Raw genomic sequence first — 21,572 nt, 5'->3', positions numbered from 1 at the left:
TAACTTATTAAGGGATGTAGTTGATGAGTGAACTGGTCCAAAGTGAAGGTGCTGTAGAGGAAGCATTCTGGGGCCTGTAAGGTGGAGTCGTGTATTATCCTCTGAAGCCCAGATCAGTAAGAAGCCAAGCTGGACTTCCTTGGTGATGTATCATGTACAAACTGGTGAGCATAGACCAATTAGGCATGTATTGGGTCTCACCAGAAGCAAAGGAGAACATATACAGGAAAGTACAGGAGATGCTGAATCTAGGTGTGATCTAGCAATCATACAGTCCATGGGCATTCCCAGCTGTATTGGTCCTCAAAATGGACAAGACATTGCGGCTTTGCGTATACCACCAGCAGTTGACCAATGTGACCTTGTCTGACAATTATCTCTTGTCCTATACCGACACTTTTATAGATGGATCATGTAGGGCTGGTGTTAAGGAAGCTTTGATGGGCAGGTCTGACTGTTAGGGCAGAGAAGTGCCAGATGGTGCAGTACCTGGTACATCGTGTGAGGTGAGGAAGGATTAGACCAGAACCAGTGAAGGTAGAGTCAATCTGACTGGTCCCTGCCAGTGACTAAGACAATAACTTATTCTTAGCACTCGCAGCGTACTACAATCGGTTTGTTCCTGACTTTAGTGCTGTAGTGAAGCTCCTGACAGACCTCACCAAGAAGTGACTTTTTCCAGTCATTAAACGTGGCCCTGTGCAAGCTCCAGTGCTAATGGAACCAAATAATGTCAAGGACTTTATTGTGCAAACTGATGTGTCATGGTACAGACTTGAAGCAGTACGCAGCCAGCTGAGGCCACGTGGGCAGGTGCACCCTGAGGTCTATTTGATCAGGAAACTGCTGGAACGTGAGGTGGGGTGTGCTACAATAAGAAGGAGTGTTTGGCGATTGCGATAGCTGTTAAAAAAACATCTACAGCCATATTTGTATGCCTAGCATTTCACAGTGGACATTGATCACAATCCTTTAAAGTGACTACAATGCACCTCAGGGGAGAACAGAAAACTGTTGCGATGGAGCAATGAAAAATTATGACTTTCATTTTTGACATACTGCTGCTGCTCACTTCCAGGAGAGGAGACCTCTCAGAGTAATGGGCAAGAGATTCAAACTAATTATACCAGGGGACTACAGCATATGGACAATACATCACTACACCAGTACTGTGACAGAAGAATGGTTCTCAGTAGAGCCCTTTACCTTTTCCCCTTACGTTAACTATTACAAAGAAATGATGGTGTCATTACATGGAATCAGACTGGTTTCCAGAAGCAGTTTCTGGGGTCTGGATGTCTTTATGTAAGTGCGTCTTCCATTAACAGCAATGTGGCAATACGAATTTCTATCACTTGCGTATATAACATGCTGCTGCAGAATTTGCTACATTTCTCCCCAGACAGACCATCCAGCTCGCAGAATTACTGCTCTAAATGGTAACCATCACCTATCACTGTCTGACGACTTAATCAGATATACTCAAGGCTTACCCCACATCTCCCCTGTGTAGGGTTCTTGTGTCTAATGTGAGGGGACCACGACTATGGGATAGTCTCCAGATGTGGTCTCCAGGGCTGATTACTGCACTGCTGGTGTGGCTCTAATTGTATTCCCCATCACCATGCCGGCATGTCTCTGTTCTTTGTGCTCCCTAACACCATGCGGGCATTACACATTCCCACACATAGTATCTCTTCTCTGTGCTCCCCATCACCGTACCGGCATTACACGTTCCCACACATAGTATCCCTTCTCTGTGCTCCCCATCACTGAACCGGCATTACACGTTCCCACACAAAGTATCCCTTCTCTGTGCTCCCCATCACCGTGCCGGCATTACATATTGCCCACACACAGTATCTCTTCCCTGTGCTCCCCATCACCGTGCCGGCATTACACATTGCCCACACACAGTATCTCTTCTCTGTGCGCCCCATCACTATGCCGACATTACACATTCCCACACAGTATCTCTTCCTTGTGCTCCCCATCACCATGCCGACATTACACATTCTCACACAGTATCTCTTCCTTGTGCTCCCCATCACCGTGCCGACATTACTCATTCCCACACACAGTATCCCTTCTCTGTGCTCCCCATCACCGTGCCGGCATTACACATTCTCCCACAGTATCTCTTCCTTGTGCTCCCCATCACCGTGCCGGCATTACACATTGCCCACACACAGTATCTCTTCTCTGTGCTCCCCATCACCGTGCCGACATTACACATTGCCCACACACAGTATCTCTTCCCTGTGCGCCCCATCACTATGCCGACATTATACATTCCCACACAGTATCTCTTCCTTGTGCTCCCCATCACCATGCCGACATTACACATTGCCCAGGAATCGTGTGTATGTGAGTGGAATCTGTCACTGGGTGGATCAGTGTATTTTAAACTTCAAGCTTGTATAACAGTAAATGTGTAAGTGTAGCATAACACACCATCGACATGTGGAGAACAGAAGCTTGTTCCATAATAGTCCAATATCTATGATACAGAAGAGAGAAATGATGATACGTATGCCATATTTATGGCAGCTCATACTCCAACCAGCAGTGGACTACTACTTTATCCTACAACAACGGCCAGCAACCAGCTTTACTGTAATAACTACCATCAGCACGATGCCTCCAACTTATGAAACAAGGAAAGGACAGAACATGAAGACCACCACCATGCCTCCACCATGAGAAATAATGTTAGGACCCAACATCAGAACAGCAGATATAAGATACAGAAGAACATCAAGATCGAGCAGCATGCATTTAACCCAAGAGTAATGTTTAGTAGACAAAACCAAATCGCACATCATTACTCTGAGAGCTACTGAACTCAGCCTATGAAAGCAGATATAAAAGCAAAGACAAGCTCATGCAGAAATACCCAACACTGGGAGAACGACAAGGTATCCCGGAGGTGACATCTGGAGGGGGAAGATCAGGAAGAGAGTCCATCTGCAGATAGTACGTAGTAGAGTGGTGATAGTAGACAGGATGGGAGAGTGACCCAGCAGGATTTGGTGGTGGCGGTGGGGCGGGGAAAGGAGGACATGTTGTGGAAGATGCATTTGAAGATGAGCTGGAAGGATGATGGTCGGAGCTGAAGGACTGTCCGTGAGAAAGGCTGCGCATTCGGTGGAGTGAGACTTTGCTGGGCCGGTAAGGGACAGGTGGGGTTGCCTCACTTTGGCTCATTACGTAACCCTCTACCAACCTTTGTGATCCCAGCGTGGAGAGCGGCGAGTCCGTGTGCCTCTGACGGAGGGTGCTCAGGTTGGGTGCTGGGGGAAAGAAGAGAGAATAAAATGAGCTGGAACCGAGTCTTGTTTGACAAATGTTCCCAACATGCACAAGCAGCAGACGTGCAAAGGTGCGTGAACGTGCTGGAATATAACATTAAGCAGGCAACATAGTCCAGACAACACAAGAGCCCTGGAACGTGTCTGGGCAGTGAAAGTGTTGGCTAATACCCGCTCCCACCGGTAGAGTAGAACAGCAGGCAGGTAGGAAGGGATTTGGATCCGATGTTTCAGTGTCCCACGACTTGTGCAGTTACAGGATTACTGTGATCTCATACGTGAGAAGAATCCACCCTGTATGATCCCCTCATTATGTGGTATTTCAAAATCAGACTGGAGGGAAGTTAGGTGGAGCCACAACTGTGTCTCATCGTACAGGAAGTCGGTGTTGTTAGTCACGATGGGAGAATTTGTACAGCGGTTCTTGGTATTTTAATGAGCAGTCTCTAGTGTATGTTGAGTGTGTGACCAGTGACCACTGCGCACATGCAATACGCTACCTTTAATGTCGTCAGAAGAGTCTGTGGAGCTAAACTTTTATGAGGAAAATACAGTGTACTGGGGGACTAGAAGTGGCGAGCCTCACCCGCTCTGGTACGATGCCTTATTCCCCTATGTTGTCCAGCATCACAGCTGTTAGAAGGCCTGGGTGCACATTCGGAGTAGGAAAGTGACCGGTTATACCCACAGAGCAGAGAAAGTGACAGTTTTGAAAAATGTTGTAATGAAAACATGATCAAACCCGACAACTTCCAGTGAGTGGAATCCTCCAGACAGGTAGACGGCCGGTCACTGTACCTACGTCCCATTAGCCAGTCGGCGTCTGTCTCAATCAATGGGGAGGAAGAGCGAGGGAAACAAATGTTTCATGTGTTGCCACAATGACGGGTTATCGGGACAGTAACTGCTCTAAATAACACACAAGAACTTATATTACAACTTCCTAATATTAGGGTCTTCAGCACTCTGGGACCCTCGGGACTCGCTGGGGTCAGTAGGAGGATGGATTGCTATAGTCACACATACAAGGTTTACTACCACTTCCTAATTCACCAGTATCGTCTGTCACTGAGAAATGAGGACCGACTACAGCAAGCTCTTCTATGGCCGGCACAAGAGACTGTTGTAATAAATGCAGTGACACATCCACAACAATATAACACAGCACGCCCCATATCACCCGCAGGCACCCGCAGGCCCAGCGCCCAGCAGGACTTACACTGCATACTGATCGGGGAAACAATCTCTTCGTCCAGGTCATCAAGGTCGTCCGTCATGATAAAGTGAGTGGGTGCAGGACGGGCTCCTCCCATCAGACTGGGGTCTATATTCAGGGATGCGATGAGTACGTGGAGGCCGGGGTTGTTAACGATCTGGAAGCCGCAGAGCATCTCGATTTGATGCCAGCGATGCAGGCGTTCTCGCAGAGCCGCTGTTACTTCGCCAAGAGCTTGTCTGGAGGAGGGGAACAAGGATATGGACAGTGTAAATCATGTATCCCTCACTGACAACCGACAACCATCCAGGGACTGTCAGCCAAGATACAATAATATAGATCAGAAGTCTTGGAGACATTGTGGACTTACTTTGCTGAAAGGATTTTATGATCAACGTCATCCAGCGACGAGCTGTGAGCTACATGAAATGTCCCAAATAACGTGTTCCTCTTCTTCTTTATCTTCTCTGCCTACAAAGTACAACGCAAAATGAATGAGGGACCCTGGAGGGCGGTTACTTCCAAACTGTACCGGGGGCCGGGACTAGTCCTCACCCCTTCTTTCGCCAGCAGTAACTGCTTCTCGGCATTCTGTTTCTTAATATTGTAGTACTGGACCTCCACCTCATGGGTCAACTGCAGCCACTTCTGCAAAGACTCCGGGGCCGACCAGTTACTGTGAGACTCCAGCTCCTTCTCTGCATTTTTTAGAGCCATGCGCACCTAGAAGGAAGAAACACACCCAGTCAGAGGTATAACCCTGGGGTCAGACAGGAGCTTAACAGAATACCACAAAGGGGTCAGAGGCACGGTGTCAGAACATGGGGAACTGGGGAACAGGGGAACTGTCAGCAGTACAGCTGTTTGGCACAAGGGGGCAGTCACAGGCATAGCATCAGAACATGAAGGGGAACTGTCAGCAGTACAGCTGTTTGGCACAAGGGGGCAGTCACAGGCATAGCATCAGAACATGAAGGGGAACTGTCAGCAGTACAGATGCTTGGCACAAGGGGGCAGTCACAGGCATAGCATCAGAACATGAAGGGGAACTGTCAGCAGTACAGCTGTTTGGCACAAGGGGGCAGTCACAGGCATAGCATCAGAACATGAAGGGGAACTGTCAGCAGTACAGATGCTTGGCACAAGGGGGCAGTCACAGGCATAGAGACAGGTGACAGAATGTATATCTTTGCTGTAAACCATAAGGAAATACCAGAAGTACTGACATGGGGCCTAACAACTCCTTAATGGGTGTGGATAAAGACAGACGACTTCCTACCATCAGAAGACGTGTTTCATACATGACTACCTATAAATGTGTGCCAATGTTATGTAGGTCACATATAAGCATTGCCCAAATCACAGAGCAGAATGAGGACGTGTTCATCTCGATCATACATAAAGGATATTATGTAGTATATAATGGGCATGGCGTGCGGAAGGATCTGCATGAAGCGTGAAGATAGAGTCCTCTCAGCATCTCATACATGACATCCGGAGATCTGCATTGTGTGTTCTGCACGGGGCTCCACGGACACTCACAGCCCTTCAGACCAAGGACTCCCCCTGACCCCACTATATAAAGTGTATCTACACCAACTGGTGGCCTCACCTGTTCTAGCTCCTGCTCCGCATACTTCTGTCTGCTCAGCTCGTTCTCAGTCCCCTCTCGGAGCTCTCGCAGCCTCTGGGCCTCCTGCTTGGCCAAACTGATCTCATTCTGCAGCTTCTTCTCCAGGTGGACCTTTTCCACCTCCACCGTGCGGTGCTCCTCCTGGGCCTTCTGCAGCCTAGAACACATCCCCGGAGGAGGATTAGGTCTCGTAATGTACAAAGGAGCACATGAGAGGTCATACAATCTCCACAGACAGAATTCTCTAACATCAACATAGAACAACGCATAGGAAGGGTAAGTATACTCTTCAGTACAGTATTAGAGAAACGATTAATATACGCAAGAGATTACTTGGTAGATGAGAGGAACCTACTGACAAGAGTCTCACTAGAGCATCGTTCGAAGCACGAGGGGTCTGGACTCAATTATGTATAGCTTTATCACAAGCTGGGTGAGTGTCTGTACTGACAGCAGACGCTCCCTTCCATATATTTCGGACAGATGATGACTCAGCAGCACCACAGTCTCTGGTCCCCTAGAGGGCACTATGGCGACAGGAACAATAATCAGTTACTTGCAGTTCTTTGTCATCAGCCCCAAGAGCCAACATTTATCAAACATATCTGGGAAATTTCTCAAGGGCAGAAATATGAGAGATGCGCAACTCCCAGAGGACTCGTTTTGTTGCTATCTACTTGAGCAATGATCTGATTTGTTTAGATTCCTTCTCTGCTCTACAAGTCATACACTAGGAACGTCAGACTAGACATACAAGATGAAGTTCTAAATGGAAAGCTGATACAGTCACCATCCAAAGCAAGTTGGTAAAACAGAGAAGACCCTCCAGGCTATCAAATCTCTAAAATCAACCTCCGCACCAGACAGTGTAATATTATTTATTTATTTTTTAAATAAATAGCCACCCCTGCTTACAAACCTTTTCAGTTCCCTCTTACAGAGGGCTGTCATGACAGAGCCTTAATACGTGCCAAAGTCATAGTCATCGACAAACCTCTCTGCGAGCTATTGTCCAATACCACTACTCAACATCGACTTCAATTTCTTAGCTAAGACTTTGATGACCAGTCGTCTTCTTCCTAATCCATACAGACCAGGTTGGCTTTATCCCTAGTCGTTAAGCTTGGACAGAATAAGGCAGATGATTCCCCGATTATGGCCTTAAATGGAGAAAAGGCCTCTGACAGAGTGGGACCGTCCACCGCAATCTCTGAGCCACTCGTTCTTCTATTTTAAGTTCTCGATTGTCAGACGCCAGGGTTGCAATCTTTCTCCGCTCATCTTCGCCCTGGTCACAGACTCTCCAACAGCTAAAATAACCCAAGTTAATACAAGCAGATCAGGTCTTCAAGTTGGCCGCCAAGCTAACAAAATTGCGTTTTACGCGGATGGTGTATTACTCGCTCCCAAACGTCCAATTCACCTCATCCCTACCCTGCTCTCTCAGGATACATCTAAATATATGCTGATAAAACTACAATTCTAGCTGTGAACATTCCACCAGCTACACTAAAAAACTACTGGAACTCAGTTTAAATTTAAATGGCAAACCTCCGAGTTCAAGCATCAAAACTCAATGGCCAATGACATTACCAACTGCCCCTCCTAACTGGGTGACGTGAAACTGGAGTTTAACAGATGGAATAAACTCCTTATTCTTAACACTTCCATGAGCTACAACCTAGGCTCCATCTATTTAATAACTACTTGACATAAGATAGGTCTATAAATCTAGAGGCTGGACTAATCCACGTCACACTGCGATGCCTGATATACTCCTCTACAAAAGCTCTTCTATAAAGGCTGAAATTACTTCCTATGCTCTATTAAACAATGCTCCCCATGAAATCAAATGGGAAAGGGATATGAGAGTGACCCTCAACCTCAGGACCGGTCTATAATCAGAGTGTACACGTTAGAGTATGCATACGTTGTCCTCTCCATGCCATATTCGCTCTTAGCGCTGGTGGAACGGTCCTAAACTAGCTCCATTATGGGTGTGTTTGTTCCAAACTCCCCCAAATATTTCCTGCTACCTCTCCCTGTTCCCAGAGCAGCTAAGCAGCCAAATAAACTAATCACGTTTAACGTTACAACCTGCCAAATAGCTGCATCCTGGAAGGATCCGAGCCCCCCACCCCGCTCATTAATTGGACTTGGTTTTCTTGGAATATGGAATAACGAGCATCCTACAGAACCCCGCGATTACCTTTCAATAAATTTTTGTTTCCAGAAATAAACCATTTAAAAGCTTCTCCTGTTTTTATATTGTGAAGTCTTATTGCACCACATGTATGACACATACCATATACATGGTGCATTGGGATCGGTGCAGCCCACTGCCTCATTTTCCCCTACATCACCCGCATTTCAACTTATACCGCAGATGTTATCTTAATACATTCCTCAGTAATGACCTTTATCAACCTGTACACTCTGATATTACCGCTGTAAGTGTTTATACATTTACATGGAACCTAATCATTACCGTCATCATTTATTTATATAGCGCTTTACAATTATTAACAAACACAGCAATAAAACAAGACTGGGTATTACAGACAGGTAAGGGGGCCCTGGTTCCTGAGCTTGCAATCTATAGGACAATAAGACATTGATATATGTGGGTAAGTGGTCCAGACAGATTGTTGGAATAAGTGTAATAATTGGGAGCCAGTAATGAGAAGCACACACTGTAGGGGTCCGGCTGGCGGTAGAAGAATTATTATTTATAATGGATTGTGGGGGTGACAGTCTGGCTAATGTTAGAGGTAATCATGCATTGAGGTCTTGTGTGACGTAAACATTCAGGAAATGGTTCTTATATGCATGTAAGAGAAATATGGATCAGCAGCACAAAACAATTCTTCTGGTTTTACATTACAGGTCTTACTTCATAGCAATTGACCTTAAGAGCTCACAATCTAAAGCTGGCGACCAGGGTCACTACTAACAGAAAGCATTACCCTCATAGTCTAATTATAGAAAAAGAAAACATGAAATTAGAAGAGAATAGGCACATTCTGCAGTAACGCTTGGCGTCCATCCTGTGTTTAGATTAGATACTTAGATCCAGGGCACAGAGCCTGCAGGGACTAAACAACGGCTAATTTATGGCACAAACACAGCAGCCACAATGATGATTACCCTGTATACCGCCATCTCTAACCCTCTATAGAGACGCATCAGATATCTGCAGACCCCTACGTGGCCTCATACTCTCTGAGTCCAATCTGTCATCGGGGGATCTGGTTGTATTTATATAGGGATATATTTAGAGCAGAGGCCAATATGTACGTAAATAATAGATAATAGGCATAAATATAGCAATGTATGGGGAGGGGAGGGTGGCTGCTGACAGACAGGTGCTAGTTGGTTGTACAGCTCTATAGCATGATGGGGCATCTATAGTATGTGGGGTACCCCATCCCCTTGTAATTCCATGACACCTAGGCCACAAGTGGGGGGCTCAGGGGTGTCTCATTGCATCTGGAAGGTTCAGGGCATCTCACATCTCAGCATTATGTGGTCTCCAAGTTGAGGAAATGGCAGGATCAGTATCGGTGACTGCCAAGAATCAACCTGGCAGAGAAACAGCACAAATCACAATTGTGGCTGGAGACACAAGAGAGGGGAAGTGGGCTCAATCCCAGAATGCACTGCTAGATCGTCACTCTCATACGGGGGCTCGGATGCTGAAGACACCAGGCAGAGAGATCTCCAAACTCCTGCCTGCTTCCCCTCCCTTCCACATGTACTTTATGTGTACAGGGACTCAGTTACTCTGCCACCACATCACAGGACCGCCGGGGACTGGATCATAGAGAGTCACAGGAACACAGCACAGGGACAGCCGGGGAGTGGATTACAGAGGATCACAGGAACACATCACAGGACAGCCGGGGACTGGATTACAGAGGGTCACAGGAACACAGCACAGGGACAGCCGGGGAGTGGATTACAGAGGGTCACAGGAACAAAGCAAAGTCCTGGGCTATAAGGCTGACACTCACCTCTCCTGAAGATCATGGAGGCTTTGCTCAGCTCGGTGTAAACCCTCCAGGTCCTTCATCATCTTCTTCATGTGATCCTTTGAGTAGCGGTTCTGGATGTAGGCGAACCAGCAGCCCCCGACACCAATTACAATGGACACAACCAGCATGAAGTCTTTGAGATGGTTATGACGAGTCACTGAGAAAAAGGCAATTATCACAAGATTCAAATACACTAACATATAAAAACAGCAAACAGAGGTGGGAACAACATGGGGAACTGGGTCATGTTAAGTCATCTCAACACAGGGTCTGCAAATCATGATCTGGAGAAAAGACACTTGGAATAGCCAAGAAATAGAGACTAACAGGGAGGTTTCTCAGGACACATTGCCATATCACTGAAAGTCTGGCTCACATCACTGACTGTGTCCCCTGTTGTTTAGTGGCAGACGTTTTATTACATAACTCTCTCCTTGATATAACCTCAGTATATGCAGCCCCCACCCCATCTCTGCACACTACGTACATTCCAGGGATGAATGGTTTATTTAGAGAGAAAAGAATTGGAGGGTGTAGCAATTCAGTGCACAGCGCTAATAGAGGGGGAGGGTGGAGCAATCCAGTTCACAGCGCTAATAGAGGGGGAGGGTGGAGCAATCCAGTGCACAGCGTTAATAGAGGGGGAGGGTGAAGCAATCCAGTGCACAGCGCTAATAGAGGGGGAGGGTGGAGCAATACAATGCACAGCGTTAATAGGAGGAGGGAGCACTCTGTGCAGATGACCCAACAGACTAATTCTTATTCCCAGTGGTCAGAACATGTTCAGGGGATGAGGGGTAAAGGTGTGTTGGAATATCTGTGAGTTAAACGTTCCTCACTCCAGCGTCTTTTCTGGCTGATCCTGGGGGACCTGACTTCCTCCTATTATGAAGAAATGACGTAAGATATTTTCCCCTGGGCTGAGCGGCCGGGTTGGGTTTCATTCTGTGTGGAATTATAAATGAAATGGCCTATAAATAAGCATGTGTTTATGATAAGAGCTGTGTGTACAAAGCGTGCTGCAGTCTGTGGCTCGGTTGCTAGGGACATGGGAATGTGGAGCAGGATAACTGGGAAAAGTGAAGGATTTACATTAATTCTCTAAAACACAGTGCAGCAGCCGGCATTGATTCACTCACATCCAACGTGCCCCATGTTGTATAGATAGATCTAAAGACAGGGATAAGTCCGGGCTATACAGTGACTGCACATTAATACAGGTAGACGGGACTTGCTGCCTATGAAGAACGGAGGTGGACATTTAATATACAACACAATTTAGCTCAATTTGTTTATCTCAGAGCAGGTAATACACAGCGTATCAGGATAATATCACCATGTCTCTGCTCCCTGTCACTCTCCTACACTATGGCGGAGATGAATCGGTGTACATACAGGTAATACACAGCGTATCAGTATAATATCACTGTGTCTCTGCTCCCTGTCACTCTCCCACACTACGGCGGAGATGAATCGGTGTACATGCAGGTAATACACAGCGTATCAGTATAATATCACCATGTCTCTGCTCCCTGACACTCTCCCACACTACGGCGGAGATGAATCGGTGTACATGCAGGTAATACACAGCGTATCAGGATAATATCACTGTGTCTCTGCTCCCTGTCACTCTCCCACACTATGACGGAGATGAATCGGTGTACATACAGGTAATACACAGCGTATAAGTATAATATCACTGTGTCTCTGCTCCCTGACACTCTCCCACACTACGGCGGAGATGAATCGGTGTACATGCAGGTAATACACAGCGTATCAGTATAATATCACCATGTCTCTGCTCCCTGTCACTCTCCCACACTATGACGGAGATGAATCGGTGTACATACAGGTAATACACAGCGTATCAGTATAATATCACTGTGTCTCTGCTCCCTGTCACTCTCCTACACTATGGCGGAGATGAATCGGTGTACATACAGGTAATACACAGCGTATCAGTATAATATCACCGCGTCTCTGCTCCCTGTCACTCTCCTACACTATGGCGGTGATGAATCGGTGTACATACAGGTAATACACAGCGTATCAGGATAATATCACTGTGTCTCTGCTCCCTGTCACTCTCCTACACTATGGCGGAGATAATTCGGTGTACATACAGGTAATACACAGCGTATCAGTATAATATCACTGTGTCTCTGCTCCCTGTCACTCTCCCACACTATGGCGGAGATGAATCGGTGTACATACAGGTAATACACAGCGTATCAGGATAATATCACCATGTCTCTGCTCCCTGTCACTCTCCCACACTATGGCGGAGATGAATCGGTGTACATACAGGTAATACACAGCGTATCAGGATAATATCACCATGTCTCTGCTCCCTGTCACTCTCCCACACTATGGCGGAGATGAATCGGTGTACATACAGGTAATACACAGCGTATCAGGATAATATCACCATGTCTCTGCTCCCTGTCACTCTCCCACACTATGACGGAGATGAATCGGTGTACATACAGGTAATACACAGCGTATCAGTATAATATCACTGTGTCTCTGCTCCCTGTCACTCTCCTACACTATGGCGGAGATGAATCGGTGTACATACAGGTAATACACAGCGTATCAGTATAATATCACCGCGTCTCTGCTCCCTGTCACTCTCCTACACTATGGCGGAGATAATTCGGTGTACATACAGGTAATACACAGCGTATCAGTATAATATCACCGCGTCTCTGCTCCCTGTCACTCTCCTACACTATGGCGGTGATGAATCGGTGTACATACAGGTAATACACAGCGTATCAGGATAATATCACTGTGTCTCTGCTCCCTGTCACTCTCCTACACTATGGCGGAGATAATTCGGTGTACATACAGGTAATACACAGCGTATCAGTATAATATCACTGTGTCTCTGCTCCCTGTCACTCTCCCACACTATGGCGGAGATGAATCGGTGTACATACAGGTAATACACAGCGTATCAGTATAATATCACTGTGTCTCTGCTCCCTGTCACTCTCCCACACTATGGCGGAGATGAATCGGTGTACATACAGGTAATACACAGCGTATCAGTATAATATCACCGCGTCTCTGCTCCCTGTCACTCTCCTACACTATGGCGGAGATGAATCGGTGTACATACAGGTAATACACAGCGTATCAGTATAATATCACCATGTCTCTGCTCCCTGTCACTCTCCTACACTATGGAGGAGATGAATCGGTGTACATGCAGGTAATACAAACAGACTCTGTAGTGTAAATATTTGAAGTGTGCAGTAAAAGTCCAGGCAGTTATATATTACACCACTAACGGCTTCCATGGCGTCCACAAACACTGTCAGCTCAGCCTTAGGTGTACGGAAAGGAAAGCAGAGTCTGTGACTATAGGGCAGACGTCCAGAGAACTCCGCTCAGCCGTGATCACTGGGTTTCAGAGCATAGTTCCCCCTCTCTCGCCTCGCACTGTCCTCCCTAGGGACAGTCGGGCGTCAGCGCACTAAGCGCAGTCTGCTTCCTCTGACAGCACCAGATATTAGAAGGAGGCTTCTGAGAATGTTTCGTAAGGAACAGAGAGACATAGGACTATGTCTGTAAATCGCTGACACTCCTCACACTGTACACTAATCATCATCATACAAAACCTCTCACTTCTGCTCCTAAACCTGTTCTACAGTGCTCCGTGTGTCAGCGGTCAGGAGGTGGTTACTCACATAGCGGAGGTCCAAACAGCACCGTGTCCAAGGCTTTCAGCTGCAGCTTCTGTCTGTGGCTCCTGTCAGTCATTTTCAGGAGAGCACCTGTCATGGTGGCGTTGGTTATAGCCAACCTGAGGGACAGAATTCAGATATGATGATACAGACAATGTCTATGTATACAGCGTGACACACAGATGCACTGGACGGGTGTATAAGACTTTGGGACAAATACTGCGCATTTCACAAACATTTTTCTCAATCCAATCCTGAAAAATAATGCAACACTAACACAGTTATTGCCAGTTCTAGTATTTAAGAAAGTTAAAAATATGACTAAAAACAATCAAACCAACATTTTCTATGAATATTAGAGAAGCAGCAAATGGACAATCAGGAGGTTACTGTCACAGTCAGTGCAGGGTGAGCCATCTCCAACACTCTTTAATCCCGTTGTAAAGAGCTGATAATTACAGTAAATTACAGCAATCACACTGTACAAACATTTACCTATGCTGTACTATGATTAGCAAATGTTAATTTAAGGTTATTATCTTCACTTATCTCCTGCACTGTGAGTTGCTGGGTTTCTGAGCAATGAGAAGCAAAGTAAACAACTCCTGTCACTAATCAGGGTGAGCATGGACAAGGGCACTAACCCCCTGGGGCTACCAGACACTAGAGCCAGGCACTAACCCCCCGGGGCTACCAGACACTAGAGCCAGGCACTAACCCCCCGGGGCTACCAGACCTAGAGCCAGGCACTAACCCCTGGGGCTACCAGACCTAGAGCCAGGCACTAACCGCCCGGGGCTACCAGACACTAGAGCCAGGCACTAACCCCCTGGGGCTACCAGACCTAGAGCCAGGCACTAACCCCCGGGGCTACCAGACACTACAGCCAGGCACTAACCCCTGGGGCTACCAGACACTACAGCCAGGCACTAACCCCCGGGGCTACCAGACACTACAGCCAGGCACTAACCCCCCAGGGCTACCAGACACTACAGCCAGGCACTAACCCCCTGGGGCTACCAGACACTAGAGCCAGGCACTAACCCCCTGGGGCTACCAGACACTAGAGCCAGGCACTAACCCCCCGGGGCTACCAGACACTACAGCCAGGCACTAACCCCCTGGGGCTACCAGACACTACAGCCAGGCACTAACCCCCTGGGGCTACCAGACACTAGAGCCAGGCACTAACCCCCCGGGGCTACCAGACACTAGAGCCAGGCACTAACCCCCTGGGGCTACCAGACACTAGAGCCAGGCACTAACCCCCCGGGGCTACCAGACACTAGAGCCAGGCACTAACCCCTCGGGGCTACCAGACACTACAGCCAGGCACTAACCCCCGGGGCTACCAGACACTACAGCCAGGCACTAACCCCCGGGGCTACCAGACACTACAGCCAGGCACTAACCCCCGGGGCTACCAGACACTACAGCCAGGCACTAACGCCCCGGGGCTACCAGACCTAGAGACAGGCACTAACCACCCAGGGCTACCAGACACTACAGCCAGGCACTAACGCCCCGGGGCTACCAGACACTACAGCCAGGCACTAACCCCCCAGGGCTACCAGACACTACAGCCAGGCACTAACGCCCCGGGGCTACCAGACACTACAGCCAGGCACTAACCCCCCAGGGCTACCAGACACTACAGCCAGGCACTAACCCCCCAGGGCTACCAGACACTACAGCCAGGCACTAACCCCCCAGGGCTACCAGACACTACAGCCAGGCACTAACCCCCCTGGGGCTACCAGACACTACAGCCAGGCACTAACCCCCCTGGGGCTACCAGACACTACAGCCAGGCACTAACCCCCCTGGGGCTACCAGACACTACAGCCAGGCACTAACCCCCAGGGCTACCAGACACTACAGCCAGGCACTAACCCCCCGGGGCTACCAGACACTACAGCCAGGCACTAACCCCCCAGGGCTACCAGACACTACAGCCAGGCACTAACGCCCCGGGGCTACCAGACACTACAGCCAGGCACTAACCCCCGGGGCTACCAGACACTACAGCCAGGCACTAACCCCCCAAGGGCTACCAGACACTACAGCCAGGCACTAACCCCCCAAGGGCTACCAGACACTACAGCCAGGCACTAACCCCCCAAGGGCTACCAGACACTACAGCCAGGCACTAACCCCCCAGGGCTACCAGACACTACAGCCAGGCACTAACCCCCCGGGGCTACCAGACACTACAGCCAGGCACTAACCCCCCGGGGCTACCAGACACTACAGCCAGGCACTAACCCCCTGGGGCTACCAGACACTACAGCCAGGCACTAACCCCCGGGGCTACCAGACCTAGAGCCAGGCACTAACCGCCCGGGGCTACCAGACCTAGAGCCAGGCACTAACCGCCCGGGGCTACCAGACACTAGAGCCAGGCACTAACCCCCCGGGGCTACCAGACACTACAGCCAGGCACTAACCCCCCAGGGCTACCAGACACTACAGCCAGGCACTAACCGCCCGGGGCTACCAGACCTAGAGCCAGGCACTAACCCCCCGGGGCTACCAGACACTACAGCCAGGCACTAACCCCCCAGGGCTACCAGACACTACAGCCAGGCACTAACCCCCCAGGGCTACCAGACTCTACAGCCAGGCACTAACCCCCGGGGCTACCAGACACCCAGACACTACAGCCAGGCACTAACCCCCCGGGGCTACCAGACACCCAGACACCCAGACACTACAGCCAGGCACTAACCCCCCGGGGCTACCAGACACTACAGCCAGGCACTAACCCCCCAGGGCTACCAGACACCCAGACACTACAGCCAGGCACTAACCCCCCGGGGCTACCAGACACCCAGACACTACAGCCAGGCACTAACCCTCCGGGGCTACCAGACACTACAGCCAGGCACTAACCCCCCGGGGCTACCAGACACTACAGCCAGGCACTAACCCCCCGGGGCTACCAGACACTACAGCCAGGCACTAACCCCCGGGGCTACCAGACACTACAGCCAGGCACTAACCCCCCAGGGCTACCAGACACCCAGACACTACAGCCAGGCACTAACCCCCCGGGGCTACCAGACACCCAGACACTACAGCCAGGCACTAACCCTCCGGGGCTACCAGACACTACAGCCAGGCACTAACCCCCCGGGGCTACCAGACACTACAGCCAGGCACTAACCCCCCGGGGCTACCAGACACTACAGCCAGGCACTAACCCCCGGGGCTACCAGACACTACAGCCAGGCACTAACCCCCGGGGCTACCAGACACTACAGCCAGGCACTAACCCCCCGGGGCTACCAGACACTACAGCCAGGCACTAACCCCCCGGGGCTACCAGACACTACAGCCAGGCACTAACCCCCGGGGCTACCAGACACTACAGCCAGGCACTAACCCCCCGGGGCTACCAGACACTACAGCCAGGCACTAACCCCCCAGGGCTACCAGACACTACAGCCAGGCACTAACCCCCGGGGCTACCAGACACTACAGCCAGGCACTAACCCCCCGGGGCTACCAGACACTACAGCCAGGCACTAACCCCCCGGGGCTACCAGACACTACAGCCAGGCATTAACCCCCCAGGGCTACCAGACACCCAGACACTACAGCCAGGCACTAACCCCCCAGGGCTACCAGACACTACAGCCAGGCACAACCCCCCCGGGGCTACCAGACACTACAGCCAGGCACTAACCCCCCGGGGCTACCAGACAATACAGCCAGGCACTAACCCCCCGGGGCTACCAGACACTACAGCCAGGCACTAACCCCCCAGGGCTACCAGACACCCAGACACTACAGCCAGGCACTAACCCCCCGGGGCTACCAGACACCCAGACACTACAGCCAGGCACTAACCCTCCGGGGCTACCAGACACTACAGCCAGGCACTAACCCCCCGGGGCTACCAGACACTACAGCCAGGCACTAACCCCCCGGGGCTACCAGACACTACAGCCAGGCACTAACCCCCGGGGCTACCAGACACTACAGCCAGGCACTAACCCCCGGGGCTACCAGACACTACAGCCAGGCATTAACCCCCCAGGGCTACCAGACACCCAGACACTACAGCCAGGCACTAACCCCCCGGGGCTACCAGACACTACAGCCAGGCACAACCCCCCTGGGGCTACCAGACACTACAGCCAGGCACTAACCCCCCGGGGCTACCAGACACTACAGCCAGGCACTTACCCTCGGGGCTACCAGACACTACAGCCAGGCACTAACCCCCCGGGGCTACCAGACACTACAGCCAGGCACTAACCCCCGGGGCTACCAGACACTACAGCCAGGCACTAACCCCCCAGGGCTACCAGACACTACAGCCAGGCACTAACCCCCCGGGGCTACCAGACACTACAGCCAGGCACTAACCCCCGGGGCTACCAGACACTACAGCCAAGCACTAACCCCCCAGGGCTACCAGACACTACAGCCAGGCACTAACCCCCCAGGGCTACCAGACACTACAGCCAGGCACTAACCCCCCAGGGCTACCAGACACTACAGCCAGGCACTAACCCCCGGGGCTACCAGACACTACAGCCAGGCACTAACCCCCCTGGACTACCAGACACTACAGCCAGGCACTAACCCCCCGGGGCTACCAGACACTACAGCCAGGCACTAACCCCCCAGGGCTACCAGACACTACAGCCAGGCACTAACCGCCCGGGGCTACCAGACCTAGAGCCAGGCACTAACCCCCCGGGGCTACCAGACACTACAGCCAGGCACTAACCCCCCAGGGCTACCAGACACTACAGCCAGGCACTAACCCCCCAGGGCTACCAGACTCTACAGCCAGGCACTAACCCCCGGGGCTACCAGACACCCAGACACTACAGCCAGGCACTAACCCCCCGGGGCTACCAGACACCCAGACACTACAGCCAGGCACTAACCCCCCGGGGCTACCAGACACTACAGCCAGGCACTAACCCCCCAGGGCTACCAGACACCCAGACACTACAGCCAGGCACTAACCCCCCGGGGCTACCAGACACCCAGACACTACAGCCAGGCACTAACCCTCCGGGGCTACCAGACACTACAGCCAGGCACTAACCCCCCGGGGCTACCAGACACTACAGCCAGGCACTAACCCCCCGGGGCTACCAGACACTACAGCCAGGCACTAACCCCCGGGGCTACCAGACACTACAGCCAGGCACTAACCCCCCAGGGCTACCAGACACCCAGACACTACAGCCAGGCACTAACCCCCCGGGGCTACCAGACACCCAGACACTACAGCCAGGCACTAACCCTCCGGGGCTACCAGACACTACAGCCAGGCACTAACCCCCCGGGGCTACCAGACACTACAGCCAGGCACTAACCCCCCGGGGCTACCAGACACTACAGCCAGGCACTAACCCCCGGGGCTACCAGACACTACAGCCAGGCACTAACCCCCGGGGCTACCAGACACTACAGCCAGGCACTAACCCCCCGGGGCTACCAGACACTACAGCCAGGCACTAACCCCCCGGGGCTACCAGACACTACAGCCAGGCACTAACCCCCCGGGGCTACCAGACACTACAGCCAGGCACTAACCCCCCGGGGCTACCAGACACTACAGCCAGGCACTAACCCCCCAGGGCTACCAGACACTACAGCCAGGCACTAACCCCCGGGGCTACCAGACACTACAGCCAGGCACTAACCCCCCGGGGCTACCAGACACTACAGCCAGGCACTAACCCCCCGGGGCTACCAGACACTACAGCCAGGCATTAACCCCCCAGGGCTACCAGACACCCAGACACTACAGGCAGGCACTAACCCCCCAGGGCTACCAGACACTACAGCCAGGCACAACCCCCCCGGGGCTACCAGACACTACAGCCAGGCACTAACCCCCCGGGGCTACCAGACAATACAGCCAGGCACTAACCCCCCGGGGCTACCAGACACTACAGCCAGGCACTAACCCCCCAGGGCTACCAGACACCCAGACACTACAGCCAGGCACTAACCCCCCGGGGCTACCAGACACCCAGACACTACAGCCAGGCACTAACCCTCCGGGGCTACCAGACACTACAGCCAGGCACTAACCCCCCGGGGCTACCAGACACTACAGCCAGGCACTAACCCCCCGGGGCTACCAGACACTACAGCCAGGCACTAACCCCCGGGGCTACCAGACACTACAGCCAGGCACTAACCCCCGGGGCTACCAGACACTACAGCCAGGCATTAACCCCCCAGGGCTACCAGACACCCAGACACTACAGCCAGGCACTAACCCCCCGGGGCTACCAGACACTACAGCCAGGCATTAACCCCCCAGGGCTACCAGACACCCAGACACTACAGCCAGGCACTAACCCCCCAGGGCTACCAGACACTACAGCCAGGCACAACCCCCCCCGGGGCTACCAGACACTACAGCCAGGCACTAACCCCCCGGGGCTACCAGACAATACAGCCAGGCACTAACCCCCCGGGGCTACCAGACACTACAGCCAGGCACTAACCCCCCAGGGCTACCAGACACCCAGACACTACAGCCAGGCACTAACCCCCCGGGGCTACCAGACACCCAGACACTACAGCCAGGCACTAACCCTCCGGGGCTACCAGACACTACAGCCAGGCACTAACCCCCCGGGGCTACCAGACACTACAGCCAGGCACTAACCCCCCGGGGCTACCAGACACTACAGCCAGGCACTAACCCCCGGGGCTACCAGACACTACAGCCAGGCACTAACCCCCGGGGCTACCAGACACTACAGCCAGGCATTAACCCCCCAGGGCTACCAGACACCCAGACACTACAGCCAGGCACTAACCCCCCGGGGCTACCAGACACTACAGCCAGGCACAACCCCCCTGGGGCTACCAGACACTACAGCCAGGCACTAACCCCCCGGGGCTACCAGACAATACAGCCAGGCACTAACCCCCCGGGGCTACCAGACACTACAGCCAGGCACTTACCCTCGGGCTACTAGACACTACAGCCAGGCACTAACCCCCCGGGGCTACCAGACACTACAGCCAGGCACTAACCCCCGGGGCTACCAGACACTACAGCCAGGCACTAACCCCCCAGGGCTACCAGACACTACAGCCAGGCACTAACCCCCCAGGGCTACCAGACACTACAGCCAGGCACTAACCCCCCAGGGCTACCAGACACTACAGCCAGGCACTAACCCCCCTGGACTACCAGACACTACAGCCAGGCACTAACCCCCCGGGGCTACCAGACACTACAGCCAGGCACTAACCCCCCAGGGCTACCAGACACTACAGCCAGGCACTAACCCCCGGGGCTACCAGACACTACAGCCAGGCACTAACCCCCCGGGGCTACCAGACACTACAGCCAGGCACTAACCACCCGGGGCTACCAGACACTACAGCCAGGCATTAACCCCCCAGGGCTACCAGACACCCAGACACTACAGCCAGGCACTAACCCCCCAGGGCTACCAGACACTACAGCCAGGCACAACCCCCCCGGGGCTACCAGACACTACAGCGAGGCACTAACCCCCCGGGGCTACCAGACAATACAGCCAGGCACTAACCCCCCGGGGCTACCAGACACTACAGCCAGGCACTAACCCCCCAGGGCTACCAGACACCCAGACACTACAGCCAGGCACTAACCCCCCGGGGCTACCAGACACCCAGACACTACAGCCAGGCACTAACCCTCCGGGG

The 21,572-nt window shown here is 52.0% G+C and overlaps 1 protein-coding gene across 5 annotated transcripts in view; it reads right to left on the bottom strand.

Moving 5' to 3' along the window:
- Positions 1–21,572, bottom strand: part of STIM1 (stromal interaction molecule 1) — a 71,412-nt gene that overhangs the window by 6,036 nt on the left and 43,804 nt on the right. For 2 of the 5 annotated variants that reach the window (XM_075198404.1, XM_075198405.1), the window contains exons 5-11: positions 13,890–14,005; positions 10,174–10,351; positions 6,140–6,317; positions 5,083–5,250; positions 4,898–4,998; positions 4,531–4,766; positions 2,897–3,293 (exon numbers count right to left, since the gene is read on the bottom strand). In XM_075198404.1, coding sequence (XP_075054505.1) covers positions 2,897–3,293; positions 4,531–4,766; positions 4,898–4,998; positions 5,083–5,250; positions 6,140–6,317; positions 10,174–10,351; positions 13,890–14,005 — 1,374 coding nt within the window. Of the gene's footprint in view, positions 1–2,896; positions 3,294–4,053; positions 4,135–4,530; positions 4,767–4,897; positions 4,999–5,082; positions 5,251–6,139; positions 6,318–10,173; positions 10,352–13,889; positions 14,006–21,572 lie in introns of all 5 variants that reach the window. The other 3 variants (XM_075198406.1, XM_075198407.1, XM_075198408.1) reach the window with 3 other exon arrangements.

The sequence above is a fragment of the Mixophyes fleayi genome, chromosome 2 (assembly GCF_038048845.1).
Source record: "Mixophyes fleayi isolate aMixFle1 chromosome 2, aMixFle1.hap1, whole genome shotgun sequence".
Classification (NCBI taxonomy): Eukaryota; Metazoa; Chordata; class Amphibia; order Anura; family Limnodynastidae; genus Mixophyes; species Mixophyes fleayi.
Note: the sequence above shows the minus strand (reverse complement) of the source record. Positions and strands in the feature narration are given on the sequence as shown.